Here is a 19,153-nt window from a genome sequence, read left to right as displayed (position 1 = left end):
TAAGTGATGATCTGTGACCGTAGAATAAAACCAAGATGGAGGCTGAGGTGACCGAGATTATAATTTTTTTGATTTTTTTTTTCAGGCTGGAGAAGAGTTACGTAGATTGAAACCGGTCGGATCGGAAGTCGAGGTTATTAAATCGCAACAAGAAGAATTCGCCAGTTTCCGTAAGATGATGGTTGAACCATTGGCTCAATCTGTAGACGATGTCAACAAAGTGGGACAAGGATTGATACAATCGGCCGCCGGAGGTGTCAATACGTCCAGCTTGGAGAAAGATTTGGAGAAATTGAACGATAAATGGAATGCATTGAAAGATAAAGTGAGTCAATTGAACTTTAAAGAAGAAGTGGAAGAGGGGATTGATCGAATTATGACATGTTATTTATTTTTTTGAATTTTTTTACAGTTGAACGAACGTGACAGGAAACTGGACGTTGGTCTATTGCAATCTGGTAAATTCCAAGAAGCTCTGGCCGGTTTAGCCAAATGGTTGACAGATACCGAAGAAATGGTAGCCAATCAGAAACCTCCTTCTGCCGATTACAAAGTAGTCAAGGCTCAGTTACAAGAACAAAAAGTGTGTATTTTGATTTTTGTGTCGATATGACCAATTCAAAGATGGCAATTTGATGATACTAATATTTAATAATTTTTTTGCGCAGTTCTTGAAGAAAATGTTACTTGATCGTCAAAACTCGATGTCTTCGTTGTTCGCCATGGGCAGCGAAGTAGCCGCAGGAGCCGATCCTAGCGAACGTAAAGCCATCGAACGTCAACTACGCGACTTAATGCAACGATTCGATAACCTGACCGAAGGCGCAGCTCAACGTATGGATGCTTTAGAAAGAGCCATGATCGTCGCCAAAGAATTCCAAGATAAATTGATACCGATTTTGGAATGGCTCGACACGACCGAGAAGAAAATCAAAGACATGGAACTCATTCCTACCGACGAAGAGAAAATCCAACAACGTATCAAAGAACACGATGTGAGTAAATCGATTGAAGCAGATTTTGGAAATGATGTGTGAAGAGGGTTTTTAATACGATATTTGGTTTTATTTTCAGGCTCTGCATAAAGATATCCTTCGTAAAAAACCAGCTCTTACCGAGTTGACCGAAGTAGCCAGCGCTTTAATGGCTCTGGTTGGCGAAGACGAAGCCTCCGGTGTTGCTGATAAGCTGCAAGATACAGCCGATCGTTATACAGCTTTGGTAGATGCGTCTGAAAACGTTGGACAACTTTTGCAAGCGTCCAGAGCCGGATTGAGACATTTGGTGTTGACGTATCAAGATTTACAAGCTTGGATGGAAAGCATGGATAATCGACTGAATCGTTATAAAGTTATGCCAGTTCATTCGGAGAAATTGCTCAGGCATATGGAAGATTTAGCGGTGAGTTTAGATGCTTAGATAAGAAACAGGCTGGAGTGGTCCCCTTATTAGTATTTGTGAAAAAAAAACGATGCGATTTTTTGGCTCCCATGTGCTGAAAATGTTGGTTTTTAGAGGGAAAAAGTCGCTGAAAAGTTTGAATTTCTAACTGAAAATTGAGTCGTTTTAGAAACCCTCTCTCCCTCCTCCCACAGTGAAAAAAAAATCTAAAAAATGTTCGATTAAAAGTTCTCAATTTCTGCGTAGAAATTCTTCTATTTTTTTTTTTTTTTTTTCAATAAAAAGCTTCTCCTAATCTTCCAAGTAATATTGGTCAACAAAAGAAAAAAAAAAGAGTTTGATGAAATTAAAAAAAAAAAATCACCAATCATTTTTCTAAATAAATTCTTATTCGAGAAAAGAAATTCCAAAATTGAAAATCTGTTTTTTTTTCAAGTCTTGAAAGATTACAGAAAATTATTTTCTTGTTACAAATAATTTTTTAAAAAATGTTCTCTCATTTTTATTGGGAACAGTTTGGAAATTTTTTCTTCCTTTTTATTTATAAAAATTCTTTTCAATTTTATCACTTGGAGGACCGAAGGAGATTTTTTTTTGAAAATTGGGTTATTTGGAACAATTTCGAATTTTGATGCAAAGACAGGAAATTTTGGAAGCTTTTCAAAACTTTTTTTTAAAAAAATGTTTTCAAATTAAGAGTGGGGGAGATTTTTTCTTAAAAATTGGATCATTTGAAACAATTTCAACTTGAAAATAGAAAATTTTGGAAACTGTTTCTGTTTTTTTTTTTGGTTTGTTTTTTCCAAAATTTATTTTTCATTTTTGTGAGCACATTGTGACCAAAATTCGGAGGGGAGGGGGGGAGATTTTTTCTTGGGTAGAAAGTACAAATTTAATTGAGAATTTTCAGTGAATAATTTTTCTTGTTTTTTTTTAATTTTTTTATTTTATTATTGAGGGCTCTCAGGACCATTTTTTTGGTCCTAGATAAGAGTAGGGGCGGGGGGGGGGGGGTATTGAAGGAGATTTTTCTTAAAAATTGTATTATTTGGAACAATTTCAACTTATTGAAAATGAAAAATTTTGCAAACTGTTTCTGTTTTCTTTCCTTTTGTTTTTGGTTCTTTTCAAAATTTATTTTTCATTTTTGTGAGCACAGTGTGACCAAAATTCGGAGGGGAGGGGGGAAGATTTTTTCTTGGGTAGAAAGTACAAATTTAAATCAGAATTTTCAATGAATATTTTTCTTGTTTTTTTTTTAATATTATTATTATTATTATTGAGGGCTCTCAGGACCATTTTTTTGGTCCTAGAGGTCATAGATAAGAGTGGGGGGGGGGGGTATTGAAGGAGATCTTTTTTAAAAATTGGATTATTTGAACAATTTCAACTTGAAAATGAAAAATTTTGCAAAATGTTTCTGTTTTCTCCCTTTTTGTTTTTGGTTCTTTTCAAAATTTATTTTTCATTTTTGTGAGCACAGTGTGACCAAAATTCCGTGGTAAGGGGGGGGGGAGTTTTTTTCTGGTATAGAAAGTCCAAAAATCAAAAATTTTCAGTGAATATTTTTCTTGTTTTTTTTTTTTTTTTTTGAGGGTTCTCAGGACCATTTTTTGGTCCTAGATAAGACGGGAGAGGGGGGGTATTGAAGGAAATCTTTCTTAAAAATTGGATTATTTGGAACAATTTTAATTTGAAAATTAAAAATTTTGCAAACTGTTTCTGTTTTTTTTTTTTTGGTTTTTTTTTTCAAAATTTATTTTTTATTTTTGTGAGCACAGTGTGACCAAAATTCCGAGGGAGGGAGGGAGGGGAGAGATTTTGTCTTGGCTAGAGAGTACAACAAGTTTAATTGAGAATTTTCAGTGAATATTTTTCTTGTTTTTTTTTAATTTTTTTATTTTTGAGGGCTCTTAGGACCATTTTTTTGGTCTTAGATAAGAGGAAGGAGGAGGGGGGGATGTATTGAAGGGAAATTTTACTTGTAAATTGAGTTATGTATTTGAAACAATTCTGACTCAAAAATGGATAATTTTAAGGATTTTTTTCTTAGAAAGAGAAATAATTGAGAATAATTTTTAATGAATATTTTTCTTGATGATTTTTTTTCAATCGTCATCATGGGCTCGAAGGGCCACGTTTTTGGATCTAGGTGAAAAAAATGGGGGACTGGTGGAGATTTTTTCATCAAAATTGGCTCATTTCGAACAATTTTGGCTGAAAAAACATTTTGGAAAATTTTTCTCCATTTTAAATTTTTTTCAACTTTGTGGGACTTTACCCAAAATCTGAAGGGGGAGGGGGAGGTCTTAGAAATGACGTATTTAATTGAGAATTTTCAGTGAATATTTTTCTAATTTTTTTTTCAAGTGTTGAGAGCTCGCAAGACCATTTTTTTGGTCTAAGATGAAAACAAAGGAGGGGGAATGTGGAACAATTCCGACTCAAAAATTGATAATTTTGGGGGTGTTTTCTTGGAAAGAGGATTGAGAATTTTTAATGAATATTTTTCTTGGTGATTTTTCGGACAAGGGTAAAAAAAATGAGGGACTGGTGGAGGTTTTTTCTTAAAAATTTGCTTATTTCGAACAATTTTGGCTGAAATATTTGAAACATTTTGGAAAATTTTTCTCCATTTTCATTTTTTTTTCAACTTTGTGGGAATGTATTCAATATCTGGAAGGGGGGGGGGGTTCTTGGAAATGACGTATTTATTTGAGAATCTTCAGTGAATATTTTTCTTATTTTTTTTTCAGTTGTTGAAAGCTCCCAAGACCATTTTTTTGGTCAAAGATGAAAATAAAGGAGGGGGGATGTGGAACAATTCCGACTCAAAAATTTATAATTTTGAAGATCTTTTCTTGGAAGGAGGATGATTGAGAAAATGAATATTTTTCTTGGTGATTTTTCGGACATGGGTAAAAAAAATCGGGGACTGATGCAGATTTTTCCTCGGAAACTGGGTTATTTGGGACAATTTTGGCGCTAAAAATTGAAAAATGCTGGAAACATTTTGGAAAATTTTCCTCCATTTTCAATTTTTTTTTTTTTTAACTTTAGAGTACCAAGTTGAGAATTTTTAATTAATATTTGTTTGATTCTTTTTTTAAGTTTTGAGGGCTCTTAGCAGTATTTTCTGTACCTAATTGTAAGTAAAAAAAAATGGTGGACGGGGGGGGGTTCCTTAAAAATTGAGTTTTTGGGAACAATTTTGACACAAAATGGCAAATTTTGGGTACATTTTGAATTTTTTTTCAACTTTGTGGGTACAGTGGGGCCAACATTATTCAGAGGATGGAGGAAGATTAATTGTTCTTGAATAGAGAATGATTAAGAATCTTCGGTGAATATTTTTCTTGATTTTTTTTTTTAATTTTTTGAGGTTTCCAACTGTATTTTTATAGGCTTGAGGAAAAATCTAAAAAACAAAAAAAAAAGGAAATAAAACCCAACAATTTTGCGATTTTAGAGAGTGGGGGATTTGGTAGGCGAAAGTTCAGAGTAAGGACCACTCTGGGAAGAAACAGATGTAGATTTTGTACTAACGGTATAGATTTTTGTTTCCATTTGATAGGACGTTACCGAAGAAATCGCCAACCGTCAAATGGACGTCGACAGTACCGTCGATAGTGGACTAGAACTGATGAAACATATTTCCAACGACGAAGCTATTCAATTAAAGGATAAATTAGATTCGCTGCAAAGACGTTATCACGACTTGGTCTCCAGAGGAGCTGATTTGTTGAAAAATGCCCAAGAAGCTTTACCATTGGTTCAGCAATTCCATAACTCGCACAATAGACTCGTCGATTGGATGATGGATGCTGAATCGCAGCTTCAAGTCGCCGAGCCCAGAGAAGAAGAGATTGATCGGCTCGTAGCCGATATTCAAGGTAAGAGATTTTTTTTTTTTATTGGAACTGAGGCATCAGTTTTTTTATTTTGGGTCGAGGGAGGGGGGGGTGTGGATTTTTTCATTTAATTCGTCAGAAGAGGTTATTCGGAGATAATTCAGAGTGTTGCTTTCTGACTGGAGTAAAAAATTGCGAGTTCAAATGTAATGAATTTTTGTCTTTTTTCACAGAATTCCGTCCAGTTTTGGAAAACATCAACTTGATCGGACCTCAGCTATGTCAAATTTCACCAGGCGAAGGAGCTGCCACCATCGAAGGTTTGGTAACTCGTGACAATCGCAGATTCGACGCTATCGTCGAGCAAATCCAAAGGAAAGCAGAAAGAATCCATCTGTCGAAACAAGTGAATATTTTACCCATCTTGTAATGAAATTTTATGATCTTGGAAACGATGCTAAGCTTGTGGTACTTTTTTTTATAGCGTTCTTTGGAAGTTATCGGCGATATCGACGAATTATTGGATTGGTTCCGTGCGGTAGAATATCAGCTCAGAGATAGCGAACCACCTAGCGCCGAACCAGATATCATCAGAATGCAATTGAAAGAGCACCGTGCCTTGAATGACGACATCTCCAGCCAAAAGAGTCGTGTACGCGATGTACTTTCCACTGCCAAAAAAGTAAGTCCTGATTTCTCAATCGATTCGAAAAACATTGGTAAATTTTTCCTGAATTTGTGTGTTTTTTTTTGTGTGTCAGGTTTTGAGAGAATCCGTACATAACGACGAAATAGCTACGATCCGTGAAAAAATGGAAGACTTGAAGGAAATGATGGACACGGTATCGAAACTCAGCTCGGACCGACTCAGTATTCTCGAACAAGCTCTCCCACTATCGGAGCATTTCCATCAATCTCACGCCGATTTGAGCTCTTGGCTTGATGAAATGGAACAACAAGTTTCCATGTTGGCTATGCCTGCCTTGAGACCGGATCTCATCGCTCAGCAACAAGATAGAAATGAGGTGAATATTTTTCTCAACTCCAATGTCAATTTTTGAGAATCGTTGCTCATGAAACTTTGATTTTTCTTCTAGATGTTCATACAATCGATCAACGAACACAAACCATTGATCGAAAAGTTGAACAAAACTGGCGAAGCTTTGATTCGTTTATGTAATCCGGAAGAAGGATCCAAAGTACAGGATATCATGGACTCGGATAACGCTCGTTACGCAGCCCTACGTTTAGAATTGAGACAACGACAACAAGCTTTAGAGAAAGCCCTCCAAGAAACTAGTCAGTTTAGTGATAAATTAGAAGGAATGTTGAGAGCTTTGGCCAACACAGCCGATCAAATCGCCGGAGCTGATCCGATCAGCGCTCATCCGCCCAGAATACGCGATCAAATCGATGAAAATTCGGCCCTCGTTGAAGATCTGGATAAACGCGAGGAAGCTTTCTTGGCTGTAAAGAAGGCTGCCAACGATGTCATCAGTAAAGCTCCTAATGCCGCTGATCCGGCTGTAAGAGGTGGGTTAGGGGAATAAAAAAATGAGAGGGGGGTTAAGGAAGGAATTAGAGGTACTAAACATTTGTATTTTTTTTTCAGACATGAAACGTAAATTGGAGAAACTGAATAATCTATGGAATGAAGTACAAAAAGCTACGACTGATCGAGGCAAGAGTCTTGACGAAGCTTTGGCCTTAGCCGAGAAATTCTGGGATGAATTACAAGCGGTAATGGCCACGTTGAGAGACCTCCAAGACTCATTGAACTCGCAAGAACCACCGGCAGTTCAACCAGCAGCCATCCAACAACAGCAAGTCGCCTTGCAAGAGATCAAGGCTGAGATCGATCAGGTAATTGGATGATTTCGAGTACCAAGGGAGGACTCTCGTAGGAGTATTTTTAATAATTCTGTTGTATTTTTTTTTGCCTAGACCAAACCGGATGTCGAACAATGTCGCGCCAGTGGACATCAATTGATGAGAATCTGCGGCGAGCCGGACAAACCAGAGGTCAAGAAACACATCGAAGACTTGGACAATGCTTGGGATAATATCACAGCTTTGTTCGCCAAACGCGAAGAAAATCTGATCAACGCTATCGAAAAAGCAATGGAATTCCACGAAACATTGCAAGATATTTTGGACTTCTTGGATAAAGCTGAGACCAGGTTTAGTAAACTGGGCCCATTGGGATCTGATATCGATGCTGTTAAACGACAAATCTCGCAGTTGAAACAATTCAAAGCTGATGTTGATCCACATATGGTTAAAGTGGAAGCTCTGAATAGGTAAGGGTGGGGATTTTATTCGATGTTATGATAAAGTTAACGAATATTTGTCTAATTTTACGATTACTTATTTATTATTATGTCTGCGCATTTGTGGATTTAGAACTATCTGCAGGTAGGATAAATTTAAGACTGGAAAGGTATTGTTTACTAGGGGGCTACGCCCCCTGGCCGCTTCGCGGCCCAACCCCCATACTCGTTCCTCGGGCTTCGCCCTCGGAACTCGGTCTTGGGGGCTGCGCCCCCAAACCCCCCTTCGCTCACTCTCAGAAGAGGTTTGCTCCCAAGTACCTTTCCTTAAAAACTATACATAATCTGCACTTCATTCAAAATTCTATCACGTTGATACATAGTTGCAATGTCAAAAATAATCGGTCATTTAAAAAAACAAAAAGACTTTTGGTTATTTTGGAATGGGACAACAGCGTGAACGAAAGCAACCTACCAACCAACTGCTTGTAAAATACAGCCAGTGAATACAATCATCACTTTCCAATAATTAATGTTTTAAAAGAATTTCTGAATTTTCAACACAATTTTTGGTACATTCTATTTGATTTTATGTCATTTTTCGCAATAAAATTTTCAGCCGTTTTCGTGATATTGTAAACAATTTTTAGGATTTGAAACATCATTTTGGATGAATCATTTCATTCATTTTCATACCACTTTCAACGACTTTCAGCACTTTGAACAATTTTTTTCAACCTCCAATACTTTTGATGAATTTTCAAGCAACCATTTTTGAAATTTTTGGTACCTACTTAAAATTTTTACAATATTTCTTCATTTTCATTTTTAAGTCATTTTCATAAATTTTGATATTTTAACTCGTTTTTTTTTTTTTTTAAATTTTTGAACGTCTTTTATGATGCTTCGATTAAACCTTTGATTAAAATGATAGATGATAGACGCGAAAGCAAAGCACCAAAGATATGTGTAGATGGATTTACATTATAACATTAGCAAATAGCAATATTATAAATAATAACTGTTTCTATTGACAATTTCAAGCTTGATCGAATTGCATAAATCTTCTCGTATTGTAAGAATTCCGTTGTTGGAGGAGTGGGAGGTTTGTATGCGCGCGCATGTCGCGTGATCCTGTCTGGAATAACAACGAAAATCGCGATGCGTTGTGGTGGTTGTGTGTATGCTTGTGTGGGTGTATAAGTACACGCATCGTTGTAACGGTTGTTTGTTATAAAATGCCATAAAAATCGATCAAAATCGCACGATATAATTAACTTTTTGCTAATCTGTTTTCACCATTTTACAGAGCATGAAATATCGAACATTTCCCTCGTTGACAGTACCCATCCAGCGTTTTTAGTTTTCGAGATAATTTAATTCAAAATTGTGTAACTGAAATTCGAAATTTGAATTCAAAATAGCTCAAAAACTAAAAACCCCAGAGGGGTAATGTAATCGAGGGAAATGTTCAGAATTTAATGCTCTTTAAAATGAGATATTAACCATCCTTCTAGCCTTTTTCGTTCTTGATATATTTGAGAATAATCGAAAAAACGGCAAAAACAGCCCATTCAAACTCAACATTTGGGCCCTTTAATTTCAAAATTTTTGCCCCCGCGTATTTTTCCTATATTCTAGAGACGTTAAGCTGTCGATTAAAAAAAAAAATTAGCTCTCTAGGTGCCATAGATCGGGCTCAGGACTTTTTTCCGATTTTTCGGGTATTTTTTAATTAATTTTTTTCGTATTTTTCGCGTATTTTTGGTGTATTTATTTTTCTTGCAGCTTTATAGGATAGATTTTTACGATTGGTGAACGGTTTGATGCATTTTTGGGATGTTTTCGCAGACAAGCTCAAGAATTAACGGAGAGAACTTCGGCCGAACAAGCGGCAGCTTTGAAGGAACCTTTGGCCAGCGTTAACCGCAGATGGGATGAACTTCTCAGAGGTATTGTCGAAAGGCAAAGGCAATTGGAGAACGCTCTTTTGCGTTTGGGTCAATTCCAACACGCTCTTGCTGAGTTACTCGCCTGGATCGATGCGACGAATAGAACTCTGGATAACGAATTGAAACCGGTGGCTGGCGATCCTCAACTTTTGGAGATCGAGTTGGCTAAATTGAAGGCAAGTTGATGATGGTTCGATTTGAGTACATATGTTGAAATACGAAGCGGAATGTTAATGGCGAATTCTTTGTTGATTTACAGGTTTTGGTGAACGATATTCAAGCTCATCAATCGAGCGTTGATACTTTGAACGATGCTGGAAGACAGTTAATTGAAAGTGGCAAAGGTACAGATGAGGCTTCTACGACGCAAGATAAATTATCTACGCTGAATCGCAGATGGCGTGATTTACTCCAGAAGGCGGCCGATAGACAGCTCGAACTTGAGGAAGCTTTGAGAGATGCTCAAAGGTAAGATTATCTAATTTTAAATTGGTATTAGGTACTTATTTATTTTTGAATTTCTCGATGGTTTTTAGAGGATTTTCTCCTGTTTTGATTGATTTTTCTCTACACATCTTAAATTTTGGTGATTTTTTTTCAAAGCAATTTTTCCATGGTTTTGTTACGTATTTTGATGATTGTGTGATTTTATTGATCAAAATTTTAGTCGGAATTTTTTCTCATTTTTGTTTGATGACTTTTTTGAAGTTTGCGAAGTTACTTTTTTTTCGATTTGGTGATTTTTTCGTTTGAATTTTTGTATATTTTCCCCAATTTTTACGGGTATCATTTTTTTTTTTAATCCTTTTTTTTCTGTCTTCCTCAAATTAAGTCTTTCGAAGACGTTCCTGGAATTTTCATTTTTTTTTCTCTTCAAATTTTGGCGACGTTTATTCAGTTTTGGCAGACTTTTTAACTACGGATTTTCACGATTTCAAAATTTTGTTTTAAATTATGGTCATTTTTTTGGCCTTAATTTCGACTGATTTTTTTTTCGAGTTTCATGCTTTTAAAAAAACTGGTGATTTTTTTGATTTCATTTTTGTGGAATTTGTGATTTTTCTTTTTCCGAAAGTTATGATTTCCTTTGGATTTTGACAATTTTTTGAAGAGACGTTTTTTTTTTTCATTTTCATCTTTTGTGGTGTATTTTTTTTGCATCTTGATATCTTTTTTTTCCAAGTTCAAGATTATTCTTCTCCCTTAAATCGTCTTGAGTTTTGCTTAAAATTTGTCGATGATTTTTCTCAAAAATTTTTTTTGTTTTTTCCGAATTCATATTTTTAATTCTGGTAAGTTGTCTGTTCTGAATTTTCAGTTATTTTTGTTGACCTGAATTGTCGAAAGTTTTCCATTTTCGTATTAATTTCTATGATTTTGCATCAAATTTTATTGATTTGTTTTTCTGCCTAAATTTTTGTTCTTAATTTCGGCGAAACTTTTTTTCTCGAATTTTCGTTATTTTTATAAAATGTTGTCTCCTAATTTTGTCCGAAATTTTAGTTATTTTTTCTGCTTAAATTTTTTTATAATCTCCCTTTTTACTGATTTTTTCGTAGTTTTTGAGTTTTTTTTTTTTTTTTGGATTTTACGACTTGATGATTTTATTAAAATGTTTGTGGGAGGGGGGCTTTCTTGAGTTTTTTTCACGTTTCATTGTTCTGAATTCTTGTATGCACATTTTCTAACTCTTCGACAATTTTTTCCGAATTTTCATTTTTTTTTTGTGATTAAATTTTTGAAAAGTTTCCCAGGAATTGGCTTTTCTGTCGACACGAATCAATTGTAATATTTTTGTGCATAATAAATTTTGTTTTCGTTTTTTAAAATCCTTTTCTGTTCACTATTCACTTCCAAATTGTCAATAATTTTCTACTTTGTTCAAAATTGTCAAAAAGTTCTTATTCTGGTCAACAAAATTGTCAAAAAATTTTTAATTTTGGTCAAAACAGTCAAAATTTTCTAATTTTGGTCAAAATTGTCTCAAATGTCTAATTTTGGTCAAAACTGTCAAAAAAATTGAATATTGGGCAAAACTATCAAAAAATTTTTATTTTGGTCAAAATTGTCTACAATTTCCAATTCTGATGAAAAATTGTCAAAAATTTCTAATTTTGGTCAAAATTGACAAAAACTTTCCAACTCTGGTCAAAATTGTCCAAAATTACTAATTCTGATCAAAACTGTCAAAAAATTTAAATTCTGGAAAAAATTTTCAAAAAGTTCTATTTTTGGTCAAAATTGTCTAAAATTTCCAACTCTGGTAAAAATTGTCGAACATTTCTAATTTTGGTCAAAAATGTCAAAAATGTCCAATTGTGGTCCAAATTGTCAAAAAGTTCTAATTTTGGTCAAAATTGACAAAAAATTTCCAACTCTGGTCAAAATTGTCCAAAATTTCTGATTCTGATCAAAACTGTCAAAAAATTTTGATTCTGGTCAAAATTGTCAAAAAGTTCTATTTTTCGTCAAAATTGTCTAAAATTTCCACTTCTGGTAATAATTGTCAAAAATTTATAATTTATGTCAAAAATGTCCAATTGTGGTCAAAATTGTCAAAACTATTTCATTTTGGTCAGAATTGTCAAAAAAATTTATTTTTGGTCAATGCTGTTAGAAATTTCTAATTGTGGTCAAAATTGTCAAAAAGTTCTATTTTTGGTCAAAATTGTCTAAAATTTCCAACTCTGGTAAAAATTGTCAAAAATTTCTAATTTTGGTCAAAAATGTCCAATTGTGGTCAAAATTGTCAAAAATATCTCATTTTGGTCAGAATTGTCAAAAATTTTTATTTTTGGTCAATGTTGTCAGAAATTTTCAATTGTGGTCAAAATTGTCAAAAATTTCCAATTCTGGTAAAAATAGTCAAAAATTTCTAATTTTGGTCTAAATTGTCAAAAAATTTCCAATTCTGGTCAAAATTGCCAAACATTTCCAATTCTGGTAAAAATCGTCAAAAATTTCTAAAACTGTCCAAAATATCTAATATCGGTCATAATTGTCAAAAATGTCTAACTTTGGTCAAACTCAAAATTTTTTAATTTTGTTGTGAAAATTTTCTAATTTTGGTCAAAATTGTCAAAAATGTCTAATTCTGGTCAAAATTATTGTCAACAATTTCTAATTCTGGTCAAAATCGTCAAAAAAATTTTAATTTTTGTCTAAATTGTCAAAAATGTCAAATTTTGGTCAAAACTGTCAACATTTTTCAATTTTGGTCAAAGCTATCAAAAATTTTTAATTTTAGTCAAAATTGTCAAAAATTTCTAATTTTGGTCAAAATTGTCGAGCATTTTCAATTTTGTTCAAAATCGTCAGGAATTTCTAATTTTGGTCGAAATTGTCAAAAATTCCCAGGTACTTTTTAGTTTTTTTCATTTCTCAAAGAGCTCGACTATTGTTCAAAATTATCTCAAAAAGTCTTCATTTTTGTTAAAAATGCCAAAAAATGCCAAAAAATCCTGGTTTTGCAAAAATTGACAAAGGTGCTGCTTTTTTCTCAGTATTATTGTAGAAAAGTGGCGTTTCGTTCATTGTAGTGCTTTTTACTCAAATTTTTTCGTTGGAGTTTTTTTTTACTTTTAATCGAATTTTTATTTTGACATCCTTATGATTTTTTAAAATTTTCTCGAATTTTTGGAAATGTTTTTTCATTTTGTATTTCGTTCTCGATTTTTATTCCTTTCGCTCGCTTTTTATAGATTCGCTGCCGAAATCCAAGACCTTCTGTCCTGGTTGGGTGAAGTAGACGGTGTAATCGCCGCTTCTAAACCAGTCGGTGGACTGCCAGAGACCGCTACCGAGCAATTAGAAAGATTCATGGAGGTTTACAACGAATTAGAAGACAACAGACCGAAAGTAGAGACTGTATTGGCTCAAGGACAAGAGTACCTGAAGAAATCTCCCACCGGAGCTGGTAATCTGCAGCATAATTTGAAGACATTGAAACAACGATGGGATAGTGTGACTGCTCGAGCTAATGACAAAAAGATCAAGTTGGAGATCGCTTTGAAGGAAGCTACCGAATTCCACGAAGCTTTACAAGTACGTTTTGTGTCCAAAATAATCGAGTAAAATATTTTCGTAGGTGAAGTTGATTTATTTTGTTGTATTTTTCTGTTTTGTAGTCTTTCATCGACTGGCTTACGAATGCTGAAAAAGTATTGACGAATTTGAAACCGGTATCGAGAGTTCTACAGACTATCTTGACCCAAATCGAAGAACACAAGTCGTTCCAAAAAGACGTGAGTGCTCATCGAGAAGCCATGTTGCATTTAGATAAAAAAGGAACCCATCTGAAGTATTTCTCCCAAAAACAAGATGTCATTTTGATCAAGAACTTGTTAATAAGGTAATTTTTTTTTTTAAATTACTCGAATAGTAAAAATTTTGAAATTGAGCTACAATTACGATTTTTTTTCGCAGTGTTCAACATAGATGGGAACGTGTAGTAGCTAAAAGCGCCGAACGAACCCGTGCCCTGGACCACGGTTACAAAGAAGCCCGCGAATTCCACGACGCCTGGTCCAACCTGATGAACTGGCTCTTAGAAACCGAAAAAGGACTCGACGAATTAGCCGTTGAAGCGACCAGCATCGGCAACGATCCGGAAAAAATAAAACAACGATTGGCCAAACATCGCGAATTCCAAAGAGCCCTCAGTGGTAAACAGGCGACCTACGATTCGACAATGCGAATGGGCAAAGCTCTCAAAGAACGAGCACCTAAATCGGACGAACCTCATCTGCGTCAAATGATGGCTGAACTGAAAGAGAAATGGAACTCGGTGTGTTCGAAATCGGTCGACAGGCAGCGTAAACTGGAAGAAGCCTTGTTGTACTGCGGTCAATTCAAGGATGCTTTGGAAGCGTTGTTGGATTGGTTAAAGAAAACGGAGAAACAACTTTCCGACGAAGGTCCGGTTCATGGTGATTTGGATACTGTGAATGCGCTCATTGATCAGCATAAGGTAGGCAGATGGTCTTGGAGTAGCAGAAGATGATGGTGGTTGAGGTTGAGTTTGGAATTAATCATTCGTTTGTGCGTTGTTTTTTGCAGGCTTTCGAACAAGATTTATCGAATCGTGCATCTCAACTCGAATCTGTCAAAGAAACTGCCAAAGAACTGATCAGAAAAGCCAGTCCGGAAGATGCTGCCACTCTTAGATCACAATTGAATGAAATCGATTCGTTGTGGACGAGGACGAATAAACTCAGCGAACGTAAAAACAAAAGATTGATGGAAGCATTGAGAGATGTAAGTTAAAAATAATCTCAGCTGAGTGGAAGTTTCGTATCATGGATTAATTTTGAGATTCGATACCCCCTCCCCCTCCTCTTCTGGGGCGAAGAAGAATTTTTTGCGTTTTTTTTCGCTCTCGCCCTCAAAGTTGATAAATCAAATAAAAGAGAAGTTTGTGAACATTTTTCAAAAATTTTCAATTTCCGTCTCAAAAACTTTGAAAAATTGGATAAAAGTTCAGCAATATTTTTTTGTTTTTCTTTGTGTGGGGGGGGGGAGAGGGATTTGACACAAGAATTGAAAACCAATTCTTAGAAAATGTTCGTCGACTTCTCTTCTATTTTATTTTTTATTTTTTTTTCAATTCTGGAGGCTCTGCCCAAAAGGATGGGATCTCTTTGAGAGGGATTTTTCTGGAAAAATAATTTATATTTAAGAGCTCTTCGCGAAAATTGAAAATTTACTCTAAATTTTTTTTTTTTTTGATTTTTTACAATTTTTGGGGGCTTTTGGCATCACATTTTTTAGAATGGGGAAAATTGAAAAACATGGAATTATTTTTCAATAATAGAGTAGGATGACAAAAAAGCGAATCTTCAAAATGAGGACTGCCCTCCCCCCTCCCCTTTCGTAATATTTTGATTTTGGGTATTTTCAGATAATGACTCTGCATTTCGATTTCATCAAAATTGTGTCGACTTCCCAATCACCTTTGAAAAAATCGACCACTCCTTATAATCAAAAATTGAAAATCAAAATCTATAATTGAATTTGAAAATTGAAAATCGATCGATCGAAAACATTATTTTTTGAATAAAAAGCGCATATTTTGGTTACTTACTTACTTATTTTTTCTAATCAAAAACAAAAATTTGAAAAGTTCAATTAGGTAATCTTTGTAATCTAAATATTGAAAAAAAGAAATACAATTTTCAAAAAATCACTTTGACGAACAAAAAAAAAAGATGGAACGAAACCGAAAATCGGAAGTAGATGAATCATTTTTTCGATTCGATTGATCGATTTTTGATCATGATAGATTTCTGGTCTGGAAGTCAATTTTCGATGCTAAAACTGATTATTCGTTTCGAACTTGTTCGTTCGATCATTCGATCTATTGATAATCGGAATGAACCAATTTTTGCGATTCGATTCATCGATTCTGTCTCATGATCGATTTCTAATCTGGAAATCAATTTTTGAGGCTGAAATTATTCATTTTTCATTTCGAACTTGATCGGATCATTCGAGATGAAAATTAGCAAATGAATCGATTTTTGGGATTCGATTAAGTAATTGATTTTCTATCACGATAATTTTTTATCAAGATGCCAATTTTTGAAGTTGAAATTGATTTTTGATTTCAAACACGATCGATTATTTGAGATCGAAATTAGCGAATAAATTGATTTTTGGGGTTCGACCAAATTTTTTCCATGATGATCGATTTTGGATAATCAATTTTTCATCCTGATCAAAATTTTAATCCAGAAATGAATTATTTTTTGAAACCAAAACTGATGTTTTTTTCGAACATAAGCGATAGTTCGGAATCGATAATCGCACAAAATCGATTTTTGATCATGATCGATTTTTATTCGAAAGTGTAGGTATTTTTTTGGGGCTGAAATTGTGCATGATCGATTATTTGAGGTGAAACTCGATTTTGGATAATCGATTTTTCATCCTGATCAAAATTTTGATCCAGAAATGAATTTTTGAAACCAAAACTGACATTTTATTTCGAACATGAACGATTGTTTGGAATCGATAATCGCAAAAAAAATCGATTTTTGATGCTCGATTAATCGATTTTGATCGTGATCGATTTTTATTTGAAAGTGTAGGTATGTTTTTGGGGCTTAAATTGTGTATGATCGATTATTTGAGATCAAAATTTGCGAATAAATTAATTTTTGTTTTTTTTTCTATGATGATCGATTTTGGAGAATCGATTTTTCATCCTAATCAAAATTTTAATCCAGATTGGAATTTTTGAAACCAAAACTGAGGTTTTATTTTGAACATGTGCGGTCGTTTGAAATCGATAATCGCAAAAAATCGATTCTTGATACTCGATTAATCGATTTTCGATCATGATCGATTTTTATTCAATAGTGGAGGTATGTTTTTGGAGCTGAAATTTTGCATAATCGATTATTTGAGATCAAAATTTGCAAATTGTAACCTTAACTTGATTTTTGTAGTTTTTTTCTTTGATGATCGATGTTGGATAATCGATTTTTCATCCTGATCGAAATTTCAATCCAGAAATGAATTTTTGAAACCAAAACTGCTGTTTTATTTCGTACATGAGCGATCGTTTGGAATCGATAATCGCAAAAAATCGATATTTGATGCTCGATTAATCGATTTTCGATCATGAATGATTTGTATTCGAAAGTGTAGGCATGTTTTTGGAGCTGAAATTGTGCATGATCGATTATTTGAGATCAATATTTGCAAATAAATTGATTTTTGTTTTTTTTCTATGATGATCGATTTTGGATAATCGATTTTTCATCCTGATCGAAATTTTAATCCAGAAATGAATTTTTGAAACCAAAACTGACGTTTTATTTCGACCATGAGCGATCGTTTGGAATCGATAATCGCAAAAAAATCGATTCTTGATGATCGATTAATCGATTTTCGATCATTATTGATTTTTATTCAATAGTGTAGGTATGTTTTTCGGGATGTAATTGATTTTTAATTTTGTTCATGATCGATTATTTGAGGTGAAAAATCTCAAATCGATTTTTGATCAGGAAGTGTAACTTAAAAACGATCAATCTAATGATTAATATTCCGATGTGATAGAAAAAACGTGCAATTTTAACAAATTTCAATCCTTTACAGGCCGAAGAACTCCACAGATCGGTGCACATGTTATTAGAATGGCTCTCAGATGCCGAAATGAAACTCCGATTCGCCGCCACCCTGCCAGAAGACGACCAAGAAACCAGAAACCAACTTTCCGAACACGAGAAGTAAGCATTATTATCATATCAGCGATGCTAAGCTATTAAAGTCACACCTAAGACGACTAATAATACATAATTAATCACTCGTGATCGTTTGATTTACAGATTCATGCGAGAATTAGCCGACAAAGAGCACGAAAAAGACGCCACCATCGCTCTAGCTCAACGTATCTTGGAGAAAGCTCATCCAGACGCTGTCTCCGTCATTAAACACTGGATAACGATCATCCAATCCAGATGGGACGAAGTTTCCACTTGGGCTAAACAACGAGATCATAAACTGAGCGATCATTTGAGATCGTTGCAAGATCTGGATTCGCTATTGGAAGAACTTTTAGCCTGGTTGCTAGGATTAGAAAATAGATTATTGAACTTGGAAGCCGAACCACTCCCGGATGATATTCCTATCATCGAGAGACTGATCGAAGAACACAAGGAATTCATGGAAACCACCTCTCAAAGACAGCACGATATCGATACCGTATGCAAAGCTAAACAAGTACCCTTGGTTGAACGTAAAGCTCCTGCTAAGAAAGTTACTCCGAGGTAAGATTAGTGATTACATTATAACTCGAAAACTCATCGCAGGCATCGGCTACCTATAATGAGCACCAGCTTCGACGTTTACGATTCAAAAATAGACGAATTATTGCTGCTTTTTTTATTATTTGGAATTCGATTCGAATTTTCAAGTACACCAAAGCGATCTTTATAATTTCACGGCGTGATTAATTTTGAAAAGAGAAATTTATTTGACGAAGCTAGGGAATCAATTAAAGCACCTGTCTGGATATTTTTCTTTTGTTTTTTTTTGTTTTCATTTGCACCTCGAATTAATGCGTTTTGTTGTGTAATTGTTATTTTGCTTTAGCTTCAAGTCGTCTCGTGATAATTTGTTACAAGATAAACAAAGGTTAGACGCTTGTTTTTTTATTATTTTTAATTTACTTGTTTTTTTTTTGTTGCACGTTCACAGTGTGCTTGCTATTGCTACGTTTAAGTTATCTACTTTTTTTTTTTTTGTTTAAAAATGCTTGTTTTATTCGTCTATTAACTTCATTCGTCGTGACCGATCATTTCATAGTCCAGCATATGACAGTAGGAATAATCCCCCCCCCCCAGATCCTCTGAAGCAACCTTTTTCTTAAAGCGGACACCCTAAGCAAAATTTCAAGTGCTTGAGTGCATTTTTCGACTTTTGTTGAATTTTTAAAAATCAAACATTTAGATCAAAAATGAGGCAAAAAAAATCAAAATTTTACCAAATTGACCTCGAAAGCTGAAATTTAGTGTATACCCCATCTTCGACGTGCCAAATCGATGGGAAACGTTTTCATACTGTTTTGTTGAGCAGAACTCTGGAGCCTCCAGCAGATTTTTGAAACCTTAAATTTCTACAAAATATTTGCATCATTAAATGAATGAACTTGGAAATCCGAAATTCACGCTGA

At 34.4% G+C, this 19,153-nt stretch overlaps 1 protein-coding gene across 18 annotated transcripts in view; it reads left to right on the top strand.

Annotated features, from left to right (window-relative positions):
- Nucleotides 1-19,153, top strand: part of shot (dystonin-like protein short stop) — a 301,090-nt gene that overhangs the window by 253,247 nt on the left and 28,690 nt on the right. For all 18 annotated transcript variants that reach the window (XM_065366458.1, XM_065366399.1, XM_065366419.1 and 15 more), the window contains 20 exons: nt 86-325; nt 413-583; nt 669-995; nt 1,075-1,401; nt 4,976-5,294; nt 5,486-5,658; nt 5,737-5,934; nt 6,014-6,277; nt 6,350-6,785; nt 6,865-7,115; nt 7,197-7,552; nt 9,374-9,650; nt 9,734-9,942; nt 13,176-13,518; nt 13,602-13,825; nt 13,900-14,443; nt 14,533-14,730; nt 17,578-17,708; nt 17,808-18,248; nt 18,574-18,615. In XM_065366458.1, the coding sequence (XP_065222530.1) occupies nt 86-325; nt 413-583; nt 669-995; nt 1,075-1,401; nt 4,976-5,294; nt 5,486-5,658; nt 5,737-5,934; nt 6,014-6,277; nt 6,350-6,785; nt 6,865-7,115; nt 7,197-7,552; nt 9,374-9,650; nt 9,734-9,942; nt 13,176-13,518; nt 13,602-13,825; nt 13,900-14,443; nt 14,533-14,730; nt 17,578-17,708; nt 17,808-18,248; nt 18,574-18,615 (5,471 nt within the window). The remainder of the gene's footprint in view (nt 1-85; nt 326-412; nt 584-668; nt 996-1,074; nt 1,402-4,975; nt 5,295-5,485; nt 5,659-5,736; nt 5,935-6,013; nt 6,278-6,349; nt 6,786-6,864; nt 7,116-7,196; nt 7,553-9,373; nt 9,651-9,733; nt 9,943-13,175; nt 13,519-13,601; nt 13,826-13,899; nt 14,444-14,532; nt 14,731-17,577; nt 17,709-17,807; nt 18,249-18,573; nt 18,616-19,153) is intronic.

Source organism: Planococcus citri, chromosome 1, assembly GCF_950023065.1.
Source record: "Planococcus citri chromosome 1, ihPlaCitr1.1, whole genome shotgun sequence".
In the NCBI taxonomy this organism is placed as follows: Eukaryota; Metazoa; Arthropoda; class Insecta; order Hemiptera; family Pseudococcidae; genus Planococcus; species Planococcus citri.
This window is presented reverse-complemented; position numbering and strand designations above follow the sequence as displayed.